At 34.1% G+C, this 24,176-nt stretch overlaps 1 protein-coding gene across 2 annotated transcripts in view; it reads right to left on the bottom strand.

Annotated features, from left to right (window-relative positions):
- The window catches only part of LOC143060246 (E3 ubiquitin-protein ligase HECTD3-like), a 74,935-nt gene that overhangs the window by 2,430 nt on the left and 48,329 nt on the right, over nucleotides 1-24,176 (bottom strand). The window contains exons 10-18 of one of the 2 annotated variants that reach the window (XM_076233571.1): nucleotides 21,723-21,881; nucleotides 20,827-20,995; nucleotides 19,030-19,152; nucleotides 15,764-15,853; nucleotides 15,178-15,381; nucleotides 10,657-10,786; nucleotides 7,782-7,935; nucleotides 5,281-5,349; nucleotides 323-524 (exon numbers count right to left, since the gene is read on the bottom strand). In XM_076233571.1, coding sequence (XP_076089686.1) covers nucleotides 425-524; nucleotides 5,281-5,349; nucleotides 7,782-7,935; nucleotides 10,657-10,786; nucleotides 15,178-15,381; nucleotides 15,764-15,853; nucleotides 19,030-19,152; nucleotides 20,827-20,995; nucleotides 21,723-21,881 — 1,198 coding nt within the window. In that variant the 3' untranslated portion in view covers nucleotides 323-424. Of the gene's footprint in view, nucleotides 1-322; nucleotides 525-5,280; nucleotides 5,350-7,712; nucleotides 7,936-10,656; nucleotides 10,787-15,177; nucleotides 15,382-15,763; nucleotides 15,854-19,029; nucleotides 19,153-20,826; nucleotides 20,996-21,722; nucleotides 21,882-24,176 lie in introns of those variants that run through there. The other variant, XM_076233564.1, reaches the window with a different exon arrangement.

Here is a 24,176-nt window from a genome sequence, read left to right as displayed (position 1 = left end):
TGCAAGGTACGCACATATCAAATATAGTTATCCTATTACTTATAATAAGAGAGAATTCAACATTACAAAAAATTTGAACTTTTTTTTCAAGTGGTCACTGAACCATGAAAATGAGGTCAAGGACATTGGACATGTGACTGACGGAAACTTCGTAACATGAGGCATCTATATACAAAGTATGAAGCATCCAGATCTTCCACCTTCTAAAATATAAAGCTTTTAAGAAGTTAGCTAACACCGCCGCCGCCGCCGCCGCCGTAGCCGCCGCCGGATCACTATCCCTATGTCGAGCTTTCTGCAACAAAAGTTGCAGGCTCGACAATAAAAAGTCACATTCAGCAATAAATTATGAATATATGAAGGACTATTTGACATATGAGTAGCTCTGTCTACTGGGATATGTGTATCAGGTAAATGCCTTTGCTTATTCAGTATCGGATGAATCGCCCCAGTCTTGTAAGTCTAAATCTATGTCCGTACAATTGTAAACAGCGTAGCGTAGTTTCTGCTCAGCAATCTTAGCACTGAAAGTAAAAGATGTTGTTTAATATAATTCATTATGTTATAATTTAAATGTAATAACATTGATTGAAAAAAAAAAAAAATCAAAATAATATAAATAGTTCAATAAATTATGTAAGCTCTTTACATTGACACTTAGTTAATCTATAATAGTGAGAAATTAAAGTATACCGAAATATTTCTGTTTGTGTGTACTAATTCTCATCCATATCATCCATGCTACGAAATTAATAAACGTAGCAATACATAAACAAACCTGACACTAGAAATACAATGCAACATAGTTAGAAAGTCTATCTTAAGTAATGTAATCATAACCTTCAATTCATGCTTATGCAGTTATATATACAAATAAAAGGATTGATGGATTGATTGTTTCTGGCTTCATGTCCAAAGGCAAATTTTACATGCATATTCAGGAGAATAAGTAAAAGGAGACATTGATTAGATATCAACGAGAGATAAAGGGAATGTAGTCATTCTATTCAGCTGTACAACAAATGCTCAAGATCAACCAAAATATTGTAAAATTAAAAGTATCAGCAAACAGGTGTCTGTTGGAAGAACAGAGAAAGTTACGGGTAAACAAGGTGATTGCAATATAACCCCCCCTTTTTTTATCAGAGTGGGGGTATAATGTAATATTCGAATAAAAGTTGTAGTTTTAATGCTATCATATAACAGCAGTGTACAACACCTTATTATATATGATACTGTATAATGTAAAGGGTAACCAAAGTGTTATATAGAGAAACAAACCCTGTCTGTCAGTGACTGAGAACTGCATACTGTTAAAACTAATTGTAAAAGAAAATATAGGATGATGGAGACTTATTTATCAGAAAAAAAAGTAAATCATTACGTCTTCAATACTAGCCCTCGCTGCTTCTTATAATAAATGTGTAAAGCAAGCTAAGCATTTAATTTGTTCCCCCTTTTTTAAAGATAATCTAGCAAATTTCTGCTGTCACCAAAATAAAATTAATGCTTTAAATAAAGGTAAATAAATGGAGCAAAGCAGTAACTAATTTTCAAAAAAAGCATGCTTATTTCATTAAATAAAATATTATATGTTTATAAGCATGACAATCAGTACACAGAACCTTTTTTGTGGAATATTTATAATAAGAATTGTGATTTTTTTTATATCAAACTAAATTCTCCTTCAACAAATTAATCCTAAAATATTTATTTAGCTGTCTCTATGATTATTCTAGCAATTACATTTCGTTGTATACATCATCTTTTTGTTAAAATTCAGACATTCATTTATTTAAATATAATGTCTTAACTATAAAATGTCAGAACAAAAAAATCTGGGGGGAAAACTAGTACACACATGCAGAAAAGAAATCAGCATACTTAAAATATATCAAGATCTGTATCACTCAAGTATAACGTGTCGGCATCCATATCTGTACAATTATATACAGCGTATCGTAACTTCTCTTCAGCGACCTTTGAACTGAATTAATATTAAATATTCATAAAACATTCACAATAAAGCAAAAATTTGGACAATAGGATTCATAGAGCTTAGATCAAGACTAAATGTTTGTCAGATTTTGGTTCAAGACAATACAATTCAGTGAATTCACATAGCTTGAATCAAGAGTACAAGATTATCAGAGCTTGTACCTAGACATCCTAATTATGAGAGCTTGTACCAAGACATCGTAATTATCAGAGCTTGTATCAAGACATGGTAATTATCAGAGCTTGTACCTAGACATCGTAATTATCAGAGCTTGTATCAAGACATGGTAATTATCAGAGCTTGTACCAAGACATCGTAATTATCAGAACTTGTACCAAGACATCGTAATTATCAGAGCTTGTACCAAGACATCGTAATTATCAGAGCTTGTATCAAGACATCGTAATTATCAGAGCGTGTATCAAGACATCGTAATTATCAGAGCGTGTATCAAGACATCGTAATTATCAGAGCTTGTATCAAGACATCGTAATTATCAGAGCTTGTACCAAGACATCGTAATTATCAGAGCTTGTATCAAGACATCGTAATTATCAGAGCTTGTATCAAGACATCGTAATTATCAGAGCTTGTATCAAGACATCGTAATTATCAGAGCTTGTATCAAGACATGGTAATTAGCAGAGCTTGTATCAAGACATGGTAATTATCAGAGCTTGTATCAAGACATGGTAATTATCAGAGCTTGTATCAAGACATGGTAATTATCAGAGCTTGTACCAAGACATCGTAATTATCAGAGCTTGTACCAAGACATCGTAATTATCAGAGCTTGTACCAAGACATCGTAATTATCAGAGCGTGTACCAAGACATCGTAATTATCAGAGCGTGTATCAAGACATGGTAATTATCAGAGCGTGTATCAAGACATCGTAATTATCAGAGCTTGTATCAAGACATGGTAATTATCAGAGCTTGTACCAAGACATCGTAATTATCAGAACTTGTACCAAGACATCGTAATTATCAGAGCTTGTACCAAGACATCGTAATTATCAGAGCTTGTACCAAGACATCGTAATTATCAGAGCTTGTATCAAGACATCGTAATTATCAGAGCGTGTATCAAGACATCGTAATTATCAGAGCTTGTATCAAGACATCGTAATTATCAGAGCTTGTATCAAGACATCGTAATTATCAGAGCTTGTACCAAGACATCGTAATTATCAGAGCTTGTACCAAGACATCGTAATTATCAGAGCTTGTACCAAGACATCGTAATTATCAGAGCTTGTACCAAGACATCGTAATTATCAGAGCTTGTACCAAGACATCGTAATTATCAGAGCTTGTATCAAGACATCGTAATTATCAGAGCGTGTATCAAGACATGGTAATTATCAGAGCGTGTATCAAGACATCGTAATTATCAGAGCTTGTATCAAGACATCGTAATTATCAGTGCTTGTATCAAGACATGGTAATTAGCAGAGCTTGAACCAAGACATCGTAATTATCAGAACTTGTACCAAGACATCGTAATTATCAGAGCTTGTACCAAGACATCGTAATTATCAGAGCTTGTATCAAGACATCGTAATTATCAGAGCTTGTATCAAGACATGGTAATTATGAACACTTGGTTAAACAGAACATGAATGTCAGAGCTTGGTGCAAGACTATCAGCCGCATTTACTCAAGATGATGTTTTTCATTTAGCGGATGAAAAATCTTGTTCAAATATCCACTACTGTCCTACCTTTTATTGTGTTCGCACTGTATAATCCTGACCTTCACATTTTTCAAGATTATTTACATTGTAAAACCGCCATCTTGGTTTCTATGAGGATCCCTTATTCTATAACATTCGTTACTCTTAGGTAATATCATTGTCATTGATGATACAATTTCCCGCGCTTTTTCACGTAAAGATGCCGAAAAGCTCAGAGAGACACAAGAAAATGGAGAGCACGTGGAACTCCACAGCAACATTTCCAGTAATAACAATGTCGGATTCCACCATACAAAATAATCTTGGATTATGTGAAGGTCAGGATTATACAGTGCAAACACAATAAAAGGTAGGACAGTTGTGGATATTTGGACAGGATATTTCTTCCGCTAATTGAAAAACATGATCTTTAGTAAACACGGTCAATATTTAAGAAAATTTTGACAAAAAACATGGTGCCAATTTTACGTGACGGCGACTATAGTTATCAGTGCTTGGATAAAAAATTTGGCTTCAGGAATACAGGATATAATGTTTCAAAAGCTTCTGTTTTGTTGATTTCATATCAATTATGAAATAAAAATAAAAAATGATATGTACATGAATCAGAACAAGATTTAGGATTAAAACTGCATGAATACAAAGGTATTTCCAGGCCCATAGCCAGGAATTTCCATGGGGGGTTATATGGACTCACAAAATCGACTTCAACAGTCAAACTTCGAACAGAACGTGCTTATTTGTTTTCAAGGGGGGGTTCTGACCAGAAACCCCCCTGGCTACAGGTATGGTATTTCAAAGGAGAAAGACAAAAAAACAGAAATTTGTATCAGAGGTGGTGATCATGTTTGATAGAGGCCAATTATTACATGTAATGATTGATTGATGATTGATGTTTAATGCTGCTTTCAGAAAAATTTAACATGTATGTGTCCATAATACATGGACGCCCAAACCACACTATTATTTTCTATGTTCAGCAGATGTGAACTCTATTTTGGAATTTAAAAATAGAAAGATCATATCATAGGGAACATGTTTATTAAGTTTCAAGTTGATTGGACTTCAACTTCTTCAAAAAATACCTTGACTTTAACCATTAGCGGGACTGACAGTGGTGGATTGGCGAACACACCAACAAACGCTCAGAACCACAGACAGAAAAAAAAATAATGCCCCTAAGCATAAAAAGAAACTGGAGTACTTATGGAGAATTGCCATCCTTTAACAGGAAAACTTGAAATTGTAGTCAATTTTTATGAGGGACGACAGCACCTTGTCATGAGCAGGATCTAAATACACACCCTTGTGTCGACAGACTAGGGCTCACTGTAGATGAACTAATCAAGCAACTTCATTGGAGAACCAGATATTTTCCTAAGGTGAACCCAATAACTGCATAAGGACCTTAATTAATTATCCAAATTTTTCCGAGAAAAGAGGAAACCCCAGGCATCCTCCACTATCCCCCCCCCAAAAAAAAAAATTAGGTTTTTGCTACTGAGATCCCTAAATAAGTATTTGAAATGAGCATAATAATTTATAGGAGTAGATTGTATAGGTTTAGTTAAAGAGTATATTACCTTGTATATGTAGGAATGTACAGCATATTAGCACAAGTTGAGGATTCTGGTAAACAATCTATAGCATCTCTGTGGAAAGAACAAAAAAATACTTTCTAAAGCAATTTGTTTGTAATGATAATATTCATAGGACGTTGACAAATATTTTCAAAATGATATTTTTGTCAACATTGAAACCATTCTGAAGTGTACGAAATGTATTAATACATCTCGACTCGGACTTCTCTTGCACTGAATTTTAATGTGCGTATTGTTATGCGTTTACTTTTCTACATTGGCTAGAGGTATAGGGGGAGGGTTGAGATCTCACAAACATGTTTAACCCCGCCGCATTTTTGGCCTGTCCCAAGTCAGGAGCCTCTGGCCTTTGTTAGTCTTGTATTATTTTAATTTTAGTTTCTTGTGTACAATTTGGAAATTAGTATGGTGTTCATTATCACTGAACTAGTATATATTTGTTTAGGGGCCAGTTGAAGGACGCCTCCGGGTGCGGGAATTTCTCGCTACATTGAAGACCTGTTGGTGACCTTCTGCTGTTGTTTTTTTCTATGGTCGGGTTGTTGTCTCTTTGGCACATTCCCCATTTCCATTCTCAATTTTATCTAGAGTTTAATGTTTGAGTATACATATGACGCCACATTGTGTAGTTGCTAAAGACAATGCAACAGTTTCACAGTCTTTTTTACCTATCATGCCATTTTTCACCAAAAAATTTGTTAAATGGTATTGTTTTTAAACTGCTGCATTAGAATGGAGATAGCTATATTGTATTTTAAGATTGGCCTTCATAAAACTTGATTTTACTGTCACAAATATCCATTTACCTAGCTCTGCAAAGTGTCGCTAGGTAAACTCAATTCCCGACAGTCAAATCTACGTTTTACGCAGGCCAAGCTTAAATTACAATACAGTTATCACCTAATTACACAATAAACATTCACAGACACTATTTTATCTTAATACAGGTTTTGATACATGTTAAGTGCAGTTTTGTTACCAAATCCTTTTTTAACAAGTTTAACAAACATAGATGCAACATAATTATAAAATAAATTTATTCACAAGCAATGTAAAATTCTAGTCTTTATTTTTATACAAACTTCACTTGTAATTACACATAAAAATCTGTGTCCAGTTTTTTTTCTTCTGAAATAACATATCAAAACGACAAAATAAGAAGAAGCACAAACATTCCCCAAAAGTATTTTATGTCAGCAAGAAGATATACAGTTTCAATGTCCATTTCATTTGTAGACAGGACTTGTGTTCTACATTATTTATTTTCGTCTGTGAATTAAATAGTTATCAAAGGTACCAGGATTATAATTTAGTACGCCAGACGCGCGTTTCGACTACATAAGACTCTTCAGTGACGCTTATATCAAAATATTTATAAATTGTTACAATATTTGTCAATTTTTTCATTTTTAAGAATTTCCTGTCTTTATTGAGCTAAATTACCAATCAATGGAAAATATTCTAAACTAAAACCTCAATACTTTTTTAAAGTACACAGATTTATATTTTATCATTTAACATTTAATTCTGAAAATTAGAGAAAAAATATTAAAGCCAAGACTAAATTTTGAGTTATTTAAAATGTACTTTTTTCTCAGTTTGGATTTTGTAAAATCAGGAAGTACCATTATATTCAACATTCTAATTAAAATACATTTTCGGGTAATAATGGTACAAAGGATGAAAAAGTACAAGGTTTTCTGATTGGTTAGACAATTCACAAAAGAGGTTAAAGGTTGTTCCAAAAGTATAAAATGTGGAATCTGTCCTCAGTGACATGAATGAAGAGAGCACCTCTAGCATATAATAAATATGATCCTATGTAAACTTACGTTTTACCAGAAGAAACATAAATTGGAGCTGGTAATCGTTTACGACCAGTCACAAATCGGAGAAATCTACTCCTGTCTTCTGTAGAGAACATTTTTTTGTTAATAAATTAGCTAGTTAGTTTTCTTGTTTGAATTGCTTTACATTTATCATTTCGAGGCCTCCTTTTAGCTGACTATCCGGTATGGGGTTTGCTCATTGTAGAAGGCCCTCTGAACCAATATTTGTAAATTTCTGTGTCATTTTGGTCTCTTGTGAAGAGTTATCTCATTGGCCATTATACCACATCTTCTTTTTTATATATATCGGTCTAAGCTGAACCACTGGGTCCACACTTCAAGAAAAAATGCAATCAATCTGACCAAATAACCTGTAAAACTGTAAACATTGTGTATAAATAGAAAATAATTTATCAAATTCTATATGAGTTAATACACTGATACACACACTGGAAAAAAAATGGATGAAGTGATTGTTTCTCTTGAAGTTCAAATTTTTCTACTGGTGTTTTTGCACTGTCATTAATTTTGGAACAAACAAAAAAATGCAACAAGGAAGTTACAACATAACAAGAATGTGTCCTAAGTACACGGATGCCCCACTCGCACTATCAATTTCCATGTCCAAATAAATATGATCCTATGTAAACTTACGTTTTACCAGAAGAAACATAAATTGGAGCTGGTAATCGTTTACGACCAGTCACAAATCGGAGAAATCTACTCCTGTCTTCTGTAGAGAACTTTTCCAATGCTTGCCACATGTATTTAACAGTAGAACAATCCTCCTCAATGTCGTCATAATGTACTGTAAAGATAAATTACTATTACGAAAAGTCAAATCAATATAATACAAATGCTTGATTATTTATCTACATGTATATTAATAACACAAAATGTTTAAAAAAATATATAACCAATATATTCTATTGTATGGTGACAATCAGATTATGTCATCTTTCACTAGAATGGCTGTATGTAATCATAACAATAGCAAATATTGAGATCTTAGATAAGCATGAACAAAAATAAGCAAAAAAATACCAGCATATACACCACATACATTAAATTCATTATATTAGCAATTCATAAAATGTTTTTTTTTTTATAATAATACTATTTTCAATACAATGTAAAATAATGTAATCTTTTCAGTCAGTTTAACATAATGTAATCTTTTCAGTACATTGTAAAAAAATTTCTTTACTAGTATAATGTATTAAATTTCATGAAATGTGTAGCCCACCACATTCTGATATTTGTGCCTGTCAAATCAGGAGCCTGTAATTCAGTGGTAACCCACCACATTCTGATATTTGTGCCTGTCAAATCAGGAGCCTGTAATTCAGTGGTAACCCACCACATTCTGATATTTGTGCCTGTCAAATCAGGAGCCTGTAATTCAGTGGTAACCCACCACATTCTGATATTTGTGCCTGTCAAATCAGGAGCCTGTAATTCAGTGGTAACCCACCACATTCTGATATTTGTGCCTGTCAAATCAGGAGCCTGTAATTCAGTGGTAACCCACCACATTCTGATATTTGTGCCTGTCAAATCAGGAGCCTGTAATTCAGTGGTAACCCACCACATTCTGATATTTGTGCCCGTCAAATCTGGAGCCTGTAATTCAGTGGTAACCCACCACATTCTGATATTTGTGCCTGTCAAATCAGGAGCCTGTAATTCAGTGGTAACCCACCACATTCTGATATTTGTGCCCGTCAAATCTGGAGCCTGTAATTCAGTGGTAACCCACCACATTCTGATATTTGTGCCCGTCAAATCTGGAGGCTGTAATTCAGTGGTTGATGTTTGTTGATGTGTTACATATTTGTTTTTTGTTCATTTTTTTGTTAATAAATTAGCTAGTTAGTTTTCTTGTTTGAATTGCTTTACATTTATCATTTCGAGGCCTCCTTTTAGCTGACTATCCGGTATGGGGTTTGCTCATTGTAGAAGGCCCTCTGAACCAATATTTGTAAATTTCTGTGTCATTTTGGTCTCTTGTGAAGAGTTATCTCATTGGCCATTATACCACATCTTCTTTTTTATATATATCGGTCTAAGCTGAACCACTGGGTCCACACTTCAAGAAAAAATGCAATCAATCTGACCAAATAACCTGTAAAACTGTAAACATTGTGTATAAATAGAAAATAATTTATCAAATTCTATATGAGTTAATACACTGATACACACACTGGAAAAAAAATGGATGAAGTGATTGTTTCTCTTGAAGTTCAAATTTTTCTACTGGTGTTTTTGCACTGTCATTAATTTTGGAACAAACAAAAAAATGCAACAAGGAAGTTACAACATAACAAGAATGTGTCCTAAGTACACGGATGCCCCACTCGCACTATCAATTTCCATGTCCAATGGAACGTGAAATTGGATAAAAAATCTAAATTTGCAATAAATATAGAAAGATCATACCATATGGAACATGTGTACTAAGTTTCAAGTTGTTTGGTCTTCAACTTCATCAAAAACTACCTTGACCAAAAACTTTAACCCGAAACTCTCTTTCATTTTCTATGTTCAGTAGACCATGAAATTGGGGTCAAAAGTCTAATTTGGCATTAAAATTAGAAAGATCATATTATAAGCAACAAGTGTACGAAGTTTCAAGTTGATTGGACTTCAGCTTCATCAAAAACTACCTTGACCAAAAACTTTAACCTGAAGCGGGACGAACGAACGGACGAACGAACGAACGGACGAACTGAGGCACAGACCAGAAAACATAATGCCCCATCTACTATTGTAGGTGGGGCATAAAAAATACTGCAGTTTCTGAAAAGTAAAAACAACAGAAGAACAGAAGACACCATTTTTTCCTTTTTGTTTTTTACTTTCTAGTACGCAAAGGTTCGTTAACAGAGAAATATGGACTAAACAAAGTATCACTGATATATATACAGGGGTGTTATGTTAGTTTTGCCTCTATATTATTTTCCTTTCAATCTAACTAGCTTAAACCAATCTATGTGTACACATTTAAAATAGATCTGTTCACTTTAGATCAATTTAACTTAAACTACCTCTTATGTTGTTTTAGTTGAGACAGATTAAAGTCCGATTAAAATTGTACACAATAGACCTTTAATCCATCTTAAGTGAACCAATCTAGTTTAAATCAATTCAAATATGAATGGGTCTTAAGGTGGTACCTAACACTACAGGGAGATAACTCTGTAAAATCAGCTGAACATTTTAATAATACGCTGTATTGTAAAGGGAATATAAAGCTTCTCAATGATCAAAATTGGTGTTTGTCAAATTGTTATATAACCAGTGTATTTTTACTGACAAAACAGTTGGTTCAAAATGTTTTTTTTTGTTTTTTTTTGTTAAAGGGTCAACGTAAATACTTTGTCAAAATTTTATGAAAATTAAACGAGCCAAATTAATATTAGTGAAAGTGTTGGGTACCACCTTAAACAAGTCATTTTTAATAGGAACATAAAAATTATTTCTTTCTAATGGGTAACATTTATAAATTTGATAAACAACATACACCTACCAGAACGTTTTAAAGCCTCTATTGTAATATCTGGGTTGCCACTAATCCTGTGTTCCAGTTCTTGCCATGTAAGTAGGTCAAATACAGCTTGGGGTACTGTCTTCAGCAAACCTTTTCTGATGGCAGAAATCTACAATATAGTTACACATTTATTATACAAGTTCAATTTTAGCTACTGAGCTTTACTTGATGGTGCAAGTATTTAAGGAAAGTAACATAAAACCTGTAATATGCAATATATTTACTTCAAAATCAGCTAAATATGTGAGAAGGTGTTTAGAACAAAAGACTGTACAACTGCTATTTTTTTAGCCAAAACATTAAACTAATCAAAGCGCGAAAGCACTGTAAAGGCAGTTAATTACAGGTTGTGTGTATTTCTAGTCCAGTTATATCATTATCTTCCATAGAACAGAGGTGGTTTGTAGAATTTAAGATTTAGAGTTCTTTTGTACCTAGTTCACCTATATCTATAGTCTACTGTTTACAGTATATTTTCTGTGCCTTGCCATGAAATGCATTTTTAGCCATGACCTTGTCAGTTTGCTTTAAATTTATGAGTTTGACTGTCCCTTTGGTGTCTTTCGTCCCTCTTCTTTAGACATATAAGAACTTTTCCTTTTCAATATAAATAGACTATTTTTAATTATTGATTGTATACACATATTCTATGACTCCCATAAAAAATAGTTCACAAAGATTGACTAGTCTCTGTACTGTGTGTATAGCAAGAACATCAAGTAACATAATGGTAAATGTACGTAGTAACACATCAACTTTTTTGATGACCATACCTGCCAACTGTCAGTATTTGCAGAGTATTTCCACCATCGAGCTCGAGGCTCCCAAATGGAAATTTTGTAAGAGCAATTTTGTCGACTATTTTAAAGAAAACAATTAATTCAACAATGGCAATGAGCTTGTTTATGCACGAAGAAGCCAAAAACCACATTAGAATATATTTGAAGGGAATCCATGACAAATCGCCCCACTTTTTCACTAACTCGCCCCACTATAAAAAAAAACTGCCCCAACCTGGATAACCAAATCGCCCCACTTGTGAAATGTGTTATATCCCTTAATATTACTCCTGCCAACTTGCCCCACCTAATAGAAAACGATAATATCTAGATAAATATATTATTAACCAGGAAGAATTTACTAATGCCAACTCGCCCCACTCATGTAAAAAGATGTTATCCCGTTGTATATAAGTTAAATTCCGTTAATATTACTCCTGCTAACTGGTCCCACCTAATGGAAATCGGTGAAATCTAGATAAATATATTATTAACCAGGATGAATTTAGTAATGCCAACTCTCCCCACTTATGGAAAAAGATGTTATCCCGTTGAATATAAGTTAAATTCCTTATATTGCATTATGATACAATTAACAGGTTTCTTTTCAATTATTATGCAAATAACTAAGCTTCAAAACTTAGTTATTCTTCAACAATACATTTTTTTTTTAGAATTATAATTTCAGTATATCAATAATAGTAATTAAATAAATTTTCGGTTTGTTTGTATTCTGTGTAGATTAGTTTTCATTAAAGTGGTGCGAGTTTTTATTTTTAATTACATATATATATATTAATCTAAATATTACCGTTTTTTTATAAGTAGGGCGGGTTGGCAGGAGTAAAATATTTAACATGATTTAACCAATTTCACATGTGGGGCGATTTGATAAATCAGTTTGTGGCGGTTTTTTTAAAAGTGGGCGATTAGCCAGTGGGGCGACTTGTCCTGCTTCCATTTGAAGACCCCCTTGAAGGTTTTGTATGACTATATGAACCATCTTTCACGTAAAACCCCCATGTGCATTTTGAAAAGTTGGCAGATATGTTTCTAACTCCAGGCAAAATCTACCGGTATGAATGAAAAAGAAGTTTTCAATTAAGGCTCTGTGGCCATAACAGCTGTCTCATTAGCATTTTAACCACTTCCCATATTTGCAATTAAAACAATAGAAGAAAATTATTCAACGCAAAAACAAAACTTACTTGTAAATATGAAATTCTCTTTACGGTATGAGTTTTTCTCATTGTTTGAGATTGTACAGTAGTACCTGTAACTGCTTATACCTATTTCTTATTCACTTTTGCTTGATAAACTCACTAAATATCATGTATATACATTGTACCACATCTCCTTATTTTCATATGCATTCCAATAACATGAACAATTGTAATTCAATTCTATATACCAAAGCAAAATGAACTGCACCACTTTCATTCACTAGTATGCATCTTTTGGCAAAATACAAGTTCTTAAATGACACAAGATATATTTATTGATAAAAAAATAAAATTTAGTATACAACTCTTTAACAGGTATAAAAAAAAAAGCACAGCTGTGTCATAACTTGTGAAATCTGTGCTGAAAACATAGACATTGATGGTATTTGAGTAATTCCATATGTGAAGCTCAACATTAGCTCGTCAGTTGGTGGTGGACAGTTATAGTTCCTTTCTGCAGGCTAGGATGAATGACTTTTCAGGAAAACCAATTTCACAAATCAAAACTTTCCTCTAGATTTCTCCTACAATATTCATCCAGTTTAGTTCTTTTGATTTAATTGGACACTGTCCTGATTTTTAATTTTGCAAACCATTCAGTCTCTTGCTTGCAAATGGTGCATGAAAATAGGATGGGTATGGCAGTAGACAAGTCTCTTTAAAGTGGGTTTGTGCCCTGAAAAAAAGTTTTATAACTTAAGTTTTTTTTAAACTTGTGCAACACACATACCTAAATAACTATAACATAGAAGAGAGCATCATTCGTGTCAATGTTTTGTTCCTGTTTACATTGTCATTGATATTTTTTCAGAAAGCCTGAGGCATAGCTCATGAATTCCTGTCATTACATCCTAAATTAACATAATTACTGCTAGAATAATTATCAGTATGATATACGTACACTATCATTGTACAGCCCAAGTCTTCAGTATATATAATTGTTGCATTCATTCACTCCTGTGTTCAGTCGTTCAAAAATATTTAAACATCAACAAATGAACTTTTATAAGGACAAGAAAACACTAGAAAAGATATGTACATACAACCTGTGTTTAAGTGTATTTGAAAGAGAAATATATCTGGTTAAACGATGTATAAAGAAGGAAAAAATTGTAGATATTGCATTACGATGCTTTCTACCTAATAGCACGTGGATATGTTTACATATTTAGACTTGACCCAGTATGACCCGTACCTTGTAGGTCACCGCCGTCGTTTAAACACTAGACTACAGTCGTGTATAAGACAATAAAATGCTTAAGCCTGTATTATTTGTGTGAAGTAAATGTGTTTTTTCTGTACATTTAAATTGTTTTACCTGATAGCAAGGACGTATATCTATCCGTTTCCTTCTCAATTCACTTTGTCAATTTCTTCGAGCTTCTTCAAAACATACGTATTACTGCGCCCGGAAGTGAAAAAAATATTAGAAATCCTCGTAAAATAATGCTATTTTCAATTTTGTGGAATCCATTTTGTTATATTTATTATATAAAGATAAAAAAAGTTACGATTAATTATGAATTTGCATATCATTATACGGAACGTTTATGGACTATTTTTCCATAGCTGTAAGTCGGTCATTTTGGCGGGAAATCATGTACGCATACACACGTAGATTGGCTGGTACCTGATCGTAATGTTACACATCAGATATATCAAATAGCTAATACCCGGAACGTAGTACCGGGAACCAGGATAATACGTAGACAACATACATAACTAATACCGAAATTGAAAACGCTTTACGGTTTCTCGTTTATAAACCGAATTCAGCTTTGAATTATAGAAGATGCAATATTAATCATGTTCAGTCGACTTTTCATTGTTATATCAACGTCTGAACTAATTAAAAAATCTTTAGATGTCAGATAACACTCGAAATTGACCCGACCTCTTTCCACACGGAATACAAATAATGATAGTTTGTAGTCGGGTTGACTGCTTATAATGCAAAATACACATTAATAACAAGTTCTATAAAACGAACAATACTCACTGATCGTTTCTTTAGTCCCCAATGTAAATGAAAGAAACAAAAACCATATCATACCATAAAAAGAAGAGGAGAAATTCGAACATTTCCGGATCTATTTCTGGCCAAAAGACCCCCTGCATAGATTGCGTATGAAAAGATGAACCTCATGACTTGAAAGTCAGGCCTTAAAGCACTGCCTTTAAAAAAAATTATATGAACATCGACTTTAAACAGTTTGTCAGAATGACCTCTTGATCCTTGCTGTCTCATGATATAAGTACTAGAACACACAAAGGATTTTCAAATTGTTTTATTTCATTTCTGAAAAAGATTGACACTGATGAAGGCCATTTGTTGACCAAATAAAGAGTTATCAATCTGCAATCATTTCATCTTATTTGTTACAGAAGCATTGTTATTACTATCATTGTACTGCTTACCAAACTTGTTTATTTCTTCACTAAAAATCATATAATACATAATTATGTAATGTTCTGGTCTTGATAAAATTTGTAAGTACCTGCTGATCAAACTCTGACATTCTGATTTGTCTGACTTTATTACAATATTCCTGTCTGTCATCATAGTCTAAAGGAAGGGGGTTTCCCTCACCGTCTACCTTCAGTTCTACAGGTGTACCATCAGTCATTGTTGTACTCCAGATTCTACCTGCTCCTGAGAACGTCTCTTTATCCATTGTTTCTAGCTGATCTATTAACTTTACCTATAAACAAAATTCTTACAATATAAATAATTAAATAATTGTAAGTTCTGAATTTCATTAATTTTATATACCTTAAATGTTCTCAATAGGAATGAGTATAATTAAGCTACCAGGCAAATATATCAATTTGTTTCCTCCCAATAGCCAACAATTTTTGGTATATATTTTATAATCTAAAACGTTTAATTCAGAAAAAGATAATTTCCTGATAAGAACTACAGTAAATGAGTTATACAAGTGCTATAAAGTTCTAGATTTAGATGGTTTAACATCAGCTCTGATAAAGAAATTTATTTAAAGATCATCCATATGATCTGATAAGATTTTCAGGCTCTACACACAAATACTGCCATATATAATCTTACATCAAGATGACCCATACCTCAGCTGCATCAACAGTATGATAGTCTCTTGTCCAGGTCACCCTCTCTCCACATATCATCTTCCAGATCAATGGGGGAAAAGATAGCACCTAAAATATACACAAATAGAAATAAGGCCTGTTTTTTCTACTGAAAACAACAAAATCTAACAGCTATCAATTTTTTTTCAGAATAGGTGGTGACCAGATCAACAGGATCATATTTGAACATTATAAATAAAGGCAACAGCATTATACCGCTGTTCAAAAGTCATTAATAAGTTGAAAGAAAACAAGGTCAAGGTTACAAACTAAAACTGAAGGTGACACATCAACTATAGGAGGAGGTTACAAACTAAAACGGAGGGTGACACATCAACTGTAGGAGGAAAATAACAGAACAACAGAAACATTGAAGTGCAACAAAAACAAATGCCAACATACATAGTAAAGGACTATTTGATGATAACAACTGCCAAATTCCTGACTTGGTATGGGACATTTTAAGAAAATATGGTGGGTTGAATTATGTTTGATGGTTGGCCAAACCTCCTGTTTATCAGTGTCTGTAAGTACTGAGGTACTGAGGGGTTGAGACTGCTTTCAATTCACACTTAAAATACTGCATTGTGTTTAGAATATAAAACTAGAGGCTCTCAAGAGCCTGTATCGCTCACCTGATTCTACTTGGGTTTTTGAAATCATATAAAAAAATATAAATTTGGCTAAAAGTGACAACACAACCTCATACGGAAAGGAACATTCAGGCTATGTTTAATTTCATTCAAAAGTCCCCCACTGGCGGCCATCTTGATCGGCTACAAAGTAACAACACTTGGTCAGCACCTCATAAGGAACATTCATGCCATGTTTGGTTTCATTCCATTCAGTGGTTCTCTAACAGAAGTCATTTGTATGCATTTCCCATAGAGTCCTATGTTAAACTAAGTCCCCCGCTGGCTGCCATCTTGGATAATGGATCGGCTACAAAGTGACAACACTTGGTCAGCACCACATTAGGAACATTCATGCCATGTTTGATTTCATTCCATTCAGTGGTTCTCTAAAAGAAGTCATTTGTATGCATTTCCCATAGGGTCCTATGTTAAACTAAGTCCCCCGCTGGCGGCCATCTTGGATGATGGATCGGCTACAAAGAAACAACACTTGGTCAGCACCTCATAAGGAACATTCATGCCATGTTTGGTTTCATTCCATTCAGTGGTTCTCAAAAAGAAGTCATTTGTATGCATTTCCCATAGGGTCCTATGTTAAACTAAGTCCCCCGCTGGCGGCCATCTTGGATAATGGATCAGCTACAAAGTAACAACACTTGGTCAGCACCACATAAGAGTCATTCATGCCATGTTTGGTTTTATTCCATTCAGTGGTTCTCTAAAAGAAGTCATTTGTATGCATTTCCCATAGGGTCCTATGTTAAACTAAGTCCCCCGCTGGTGGCCCCCTTGGATGATGGATCAGCTACATAGTAACAACACTTGGTCATCACCTCATAAGGAACATTCATGCCATGTTTGGTTTCATTCCATTCAGTGGTTCTCAAAAAGAAGTCATTTGTATGCATTTCCCATAGGGTCCTATGTTAAACTAAGTCCCCCGCTGGCGGCCATCTTGGATAATGGATCAGCTACAAAGTAACAACACTTGGTCAGCACCTCATAAGGAACATTCATGCCATGTTTGGTTTTATTCCATTCAGTGGTTCTCTAAAAGAAGTCATTTGTATGCATTTCCCATAGGGTCCTATGTTAAACTAACTCCCCCACTGGCGGCCATCTTGGATAATGGATCGGCTACAAAGTAACAGCACTTGGTCAGCACCTCATAAGGAACATTCATGCCATGTTTGGTTTCATTCCATTCAGTGGTTCTCTAAAAGAAGTCATTTGTATGCATTTACCATAGGGTCCTATGTTAAACTAAGTCCCCCACTGGCAGCCATCTTGGATGATGGATCAGCTACAAAGTAACAACACTTGGTCGGCACCTCATAAGGAACATTCATGCCATGTTTGGTTTCATTCCATTCAGTGGTTCTCTAAAAGAAGTCATTTGTATGCATTTCCCATAGAGTCCTATGTTAAACTAAGTCCCCCGCTGGCGGCCATCTTGGATAATGGATCGGCTACAAAGTAACAACACTTGGTCAGCACCACATTAGGAACATTCATGCCATGTTTGATTTCATTCCATTCAGTGGTTCTCTAAAAGAAGTCATTTGTATGCATTTCCCATAGGGTCCTATGTTAAACTAAGTCCCCCGCTGGCGGCCATCTTGGATGATGGATCAGCTACATAGTAACAACACTTGGTCAGCACCTCATAAGGAACATTCATGCCATGTTTGGTTTTATTCCATTCAGTGGTTCTCTAAAAGAAGTCATTTGTATGCATTTCCCATAGGGTCCTATGTTAAACTAAGTCCCCCGCTGGCGGCCATCTTGGATAATGGATCGGCTACAAAGTAACAACACTTGGTCAGCACCACATTAGGAACATTCATGCCATGTTTGATTTCATTCCATTCAGTGGTTCTCTAAAAGAAGTCATTTGTATGCATTTCCCATAGGGTCCTATGTTAAACTAAGTCCCCCCGCTGGCGGCCATCTTGGATGATGGATCGGCTACAAAGTAACAACACTTGGTCAGCACCTCATAAGGAACATTCATGCCATGTTTGGTTTCATTCCATTCAGTGGTTCTCTAGAAGAAGTTCAAAATGTAAAAAGTTAACGACGACGACGACGGACGACGACGACGGACGACGGACGCCAAGTGGTGAGAAAAGCTCACTTGGCCCTTCGGGCCAGGTGAGCTAAAAAATGGGGCTTATTTGGCATGCTTGTTTGGCATAACTTTTAGTCTTTGTAATAGGTTTGGCTAAGCAGGCTTAAAAAGTGATGCTGTAACTTATTAAGGTAAACAATCTTTGAAAAATGTTTAAGCATGTTAAGTGGATCCTTAAAAATGACTCATTATAACTTACCAGATTTCCCCTTCCACAAAGACAAGCTCTCAGAACCTCTGAGGTTGTCCTTGCCACAAAGATAAGTTCCCTTGACCTACAAGAATTTTATTGACATGATGACTACTATCTTCAATAACTACCAGATTGTCATTGCAACAAAGAAAAGCTCCAATAACCGAAGATATTTTTCTTGAAAAAAGAATAGCTCCAATAACCCACCATATATCACTTGCCACAAAGACAAATGTCAATAACTTACTAGAATTTCTTGCCAAGAATACAAGCTTTTTTTACCTACCAGATTTTCCTTGCCACGAAGACAAGCTCCCATAAGTTGTCCTATCCACTCATATTTAGTAAAATCTCGACATTGATGATTTAATATGTAAACATCCCTATGAATGTTAGAATCATCTCCAACCTAAAAACATAAAAGCATAGAAAATCTATATCATAATACTCATATCATCTTATAAAAGTCCATAAAAAGATTTGTTTTTGTTTATTTTAAATTTCTCAATATTTTATTTGGAATGAAATATCACTTAAACATTCAACTCTTTCAATACCACTAAATAGTTGTTCTTGTAGACATCAAATAAAATACAATTTAATATCATGCTTTAAAAAGCCCAATACTTATCAAAGGTACCAGGGTTATAATTTAATACATGTCGTCTACATAAGACTCATCAGTGACACTCAGATCAAAATAGTTAAAAGGCCAAACAAGTACAAACTTGAAGAGCATTAAGGACTCAAAATTCCAAAAAACTTATGTCAAACTTAGAAAATGTGAATTTATTTAAGAGAGAAAGTATGACCAAATCAATAAAAGTATAATATAAATGTCTAACACTGTTTCCTATTCTAATTTCAATGCAAAGCAAAATGGATATCCACAAATACTTCCATGTTGAGGTATAGGTGAAAAAATCAGACAAATTAAACATATGAAAATACTTCATTTGTTTTAAAGAATAATCTGTGATTAAGTGTTATGAGGACAGTTGATGTCAGTTTGTCTTTAGATTTTCATTTTTTAGTTGGTATTTCCAACCTAGTATTCTGAAATATTTTATTAAAGAAAGCTCAATTATGAACATAATCATTAATACCATAGATACAACAAAGAATAACATTTAAATTATATCTATTAAAACCTGGTTAGGAGACCTGGTGAAGAATGCTATCTAGAGGTAAAGCTGAATCATTGTTATAGGACAGAGTTCCTCAGAAAGATTCTCCTCCCTTGGTATACCTCCCCCTTTTTATATTTAAAATACCTGGTTAAGAGATCTGATAAAGAATGGTAGAGGTTGGTTACTGGACAGAGTTCCTCAGAAAGATCTGACAAACTATCCCTAAATCCCCCTCCCTTGTTAACATCCTTTTATTTTCATTAATACCTGGTTAGGAGATCTGATGAAGAATGATAGAGGGAGAGCTGCATCACTGGTTACTGGACAGAGGTCCTCAGAAAAATCAGATAAACTATCCCTGAAACCCCCTCCCTTGTTACCCCCTCCCTTTTTATATTGATTAGTACCTGGTTAGGAGATCTGATGAAGAATGGTAGAGGTAAAGCTGCATCACTGGTTACTTGACAGAGTTCCCCAGAAAAATCTGACACACTATCCCTGAATCCCCCTCCCTTGTTACCCCCCTTTTTATATTGAATAATACCTGGTTAGGAGATCTGATGAAGAATGGTAGAGGTAAAGCTGCATCACTGGTTACTGGACAGAGTTCCTTAGAAAGATCTGAAACACTATCCCTGAATCCCCCTCCCTTGTTACCCCCCTTTTTATATTGAATAATACCTGGTTAGGAGATCTGATGAAGAATGGTAGAGGTAAAGCTGCATCACTGGTGACTGGACAGAGTTCCTTAGAAAGATCTGACACACTATCCCTGAACCCCCTCCCTTGTTACCCCCCTTTTTATATTGATTAATACCTGGTTAGGAGATCTGATGAAGAATGGTAGAGGTAAAGCTGCATCACTGGTGACTGGACAGAGTTCCTTAGAAAGATCTGACACACTATCCCTGAACCCCCTCCCTTGTTACCCCCCTTTTTATATTGAATAATACCTGGTTAGGAGATCTGATGAAGAATGGTAGAGGTAAAGCTGCATCACTGGTGACTGGACAGAGTTCCTCAGAAAGATCAGATAAACTATCCCTGAATCCTCCTCCCTGATCAATTACACCTTCTGACATAAACTTACACTCCCACCATTGGTCAAAGCGTGATGACCATCTGCAAATAGAAATTTTTAGAGTAAACATGACTGCAATATATTGATTTTATAAAAAAAATATGTAATACTGGAGTTTTGCATTAAATCATCAACCAGAATATGTCCATAGTACACGGATGCCCCATTCGCACTATCATTTTCTATGTTAAGGGGACCTTAAAAATGGGGTAAAAACACTAATTTGGCTTTAAAATTTGAAAGATCATATCATAGGGAACATGTAAACTAAGTTTCAACTTCAACTTCATCAAAAACTACCTCAGCCAAAAACTTTAACCTGAAGGGGACAGACGAAAGAATGAACAGAGGGACTAATGGACAAACGAACGAACACACAGACCAGAAAACATAATGCCCATAAATGGGACATAAAAACATAAAACTACTTTTTCCATTTACATAAAATTTGTTATTAGAGACTATTTGAATTTTGAAATAGAATATTCGGAATGCAGATCATTAAATTTGAGGCTATTCAGCCTACATCTTTTATTCTGTCATATTTAGCTTTAGATAGAAAATCAAAATGAAAATTTAAAGAACAAATGAACAACAGTTGTCATATTCCTGATTTTGATGAAGCATTTTGAGAAGAAAATAGTGGGTTAAACCTGGTATTAATTTATAGCTATTTAAATCTCCTACTTTACCATTATTCCTTAATACATTTACATGACATTACAAATTATTTAATAAAGCCATAACCATTGTGAATCATGTCCATACCTATAGTCTAAACATTTACTATTTCTATCTCTTGGTTTTAATCCTTCATAAATCTGTGAGAAAATAGAATTTTTAAAATCTGGATCATTCCCTGGTTCACACCGATGTTCCATTGCAGCTCTTCTATTTATATACAGCTTAGGTGTATCTGATGGTCTTCTGAAAAATATAATTATACATTATAATAATTCTTTATAGATAAATAGAGGCTCCAAGCCATCTGTATAGCTCACCTGGTACTTACAAACTATACATTATTTTCATCAGTAAAAGATAAACTCCTTTAAGGGGCCCTCACAGAGCCAATCAACATATCTTTTATTTAATAGTAAAGAAATCAACAAAACTCTTGATCATACATCACATTTTTTCTTTATCTTTAGAAAATAGATATGTTTGATCTTTCCCTTATTTTCTTACTGAAAATGAATAGATTATTAATAAAGCAAGGCTCTTTCATGTTACTTAGTCTGAAATAAACAAGAACATAGGTGCCCCACTCGCAAGTTCGGTTTTTCTTAGCTTCCCGTCAAGCGTTCATGTGACCATTTAATGATAAAGCACATGGAAATTGTTTACAAGTATCCATGAAGTCACGGAGGAGTACTTTACGCTGTCGTCTCGTGTCAATTTTAGGACAAATAACAAACCAAAAAGTTTATTAGCAAACTGTTTATACAGATTCAGGCACATGTAATGATGTGTGATGATATCATTGACCATGATGCAGCGGATATTCATAACTGACACGATAACCATTCTGTCTCAAACAAATCGGGTTCAGAATCTGTGGAGCCTGACTTTATGGAACCAATTTCAGTGGTTAAATATTCGACAGCAGCTTGAAGTATGGCATATTTTCTACAAATCGTTGTGAAGACGACAAAAATGAAACCACTCCTCCGTGACTTAAATCTTCATGGATATCTGTAAACACGCCTGTACGGAGGAAGGGCTCATTTGAAATGTTAATGGATATAGATCATGCCAAATCAATAAGAAGCAACCCTAACTACACAAAGATGTAGAGAAAATGAATGGTTAGCTTGAAAAATAAATATACTCTCTCTATATTAAATCTATCTTCGATTGCAATGAGTATGCCCCTTTAGGATAAAGGGGGGGCTGCCCCACTCATTGCAATTATTCTCTTTCTTACAATATTAAATATACCCAAACTGTGTGAATTCAATTAAAACATGTCCTTAGGAGCTATGCTGCCAATTTTTTTTATGCATTAAAAACATTTCAGTACAGACCATTTACTTTTAATGGGGTGCTATGGATTTCACCCCTAACTTTAGATTTCTTTGGTTTTCATTAAAACCTGGCAAAAATATAACCTTATCACATATAATTAAATATTGTTAGAAATATGAAAACAGTCGGATGTCTTAATACTTTTTTTATTCAAGTTGCCTTTTTTTCAATTGAGGAAGATTCAATGGTTATTTTTTTTTTTATTAAAAATACACTCTTTAATAATTGTCTTATAAATCTATAATATATACATTTTTCTGATGAAAATACTCTACTCATGAAAACATTTTAGTCAAGAAGCATACATGTCTGAATATATTTCTTTAAAACAGTTCTAGTCATAATGACATTCCTTGTTTATAAGTATTCCAGTATTTAATAATTATATCATATTTTATGTCATAAATTGGATAATGACACTATGTTAAAGTTTCAGTTTTGGTTAAAAAAAAAATTATCTGAAAATGCCTGTTCATTTGATGTTGGTTTTCAGAATGTCCAGTGTTTGTTGTTTTAAAATGTTTTTTTCTTCACAAGAAACTTGGTTTAGTGTAACTGCTTGTTTAAACTGTATTTTGGCTGATAAAATAAAATATTTTTCCTACCTACCGACCCTTCAGTCTGAAGGTACAGTCGGAAAACAGCAAACAAACATATTTTTAAGGTTGGCCTTATTGTCCGGAAACTAAACACGTCTTCACATGTACGACGCAAACAACGACATGATACCATTATACAAAGGTGGTATAAAAATCACAAAATCCGTTTTTTAACCAAAACACTCTTGAAAGTAAATATAAACAAGAATGTGTCCAAAGTACACGGATGCCCCACTCACACTATCATTTTCCATGGACCGTGAAATTAGGTAAAACTCTAATTTGGCATTAAAATTAAAAAGACTGTACTATAGGGAACAAATGTACTAAGTTTCAAGTTAATTGGACTTCAACTTCATCAAAAACTACCTTGACCAAAAACTTTAACATGAAACTCCCACTTTCATTTTCTATGTTCATTGGACTGTTAAATTGGAGTCAAAAGTCTAATTTGGCTTTATAATTAAAAAGAGCATATCATAAGCAACAAGTGTACTAAGTTTCAAGTTGATTGGACTTCAGCTTCATCAAAAACTACCTTGACCAAAAACTTTAACCTGAAGCGGGACAAATGAACGGACAGACGGATGAACCA

Source organism: Mytilus galloprovincialis, chromosome 1, assembly GCF_965363235.1.
Source record: "Mytilus galloprovincialis chromosome 1, xbMytGall1.hap1.1, whole genome shotgun sequence".
Classification (NCBI taxonomy): Eukaryota; Metazoa; Mollusca; class Bivalvia; order Mytilida; family Mytilidae; genus Mytilus; species Mytilus galloprovincialis.
The sequence above is the reverse complement of the archived record's forward strand: the minus strand, read 5'-3'. Positions and strand labels throughout refer to the sequence as shown.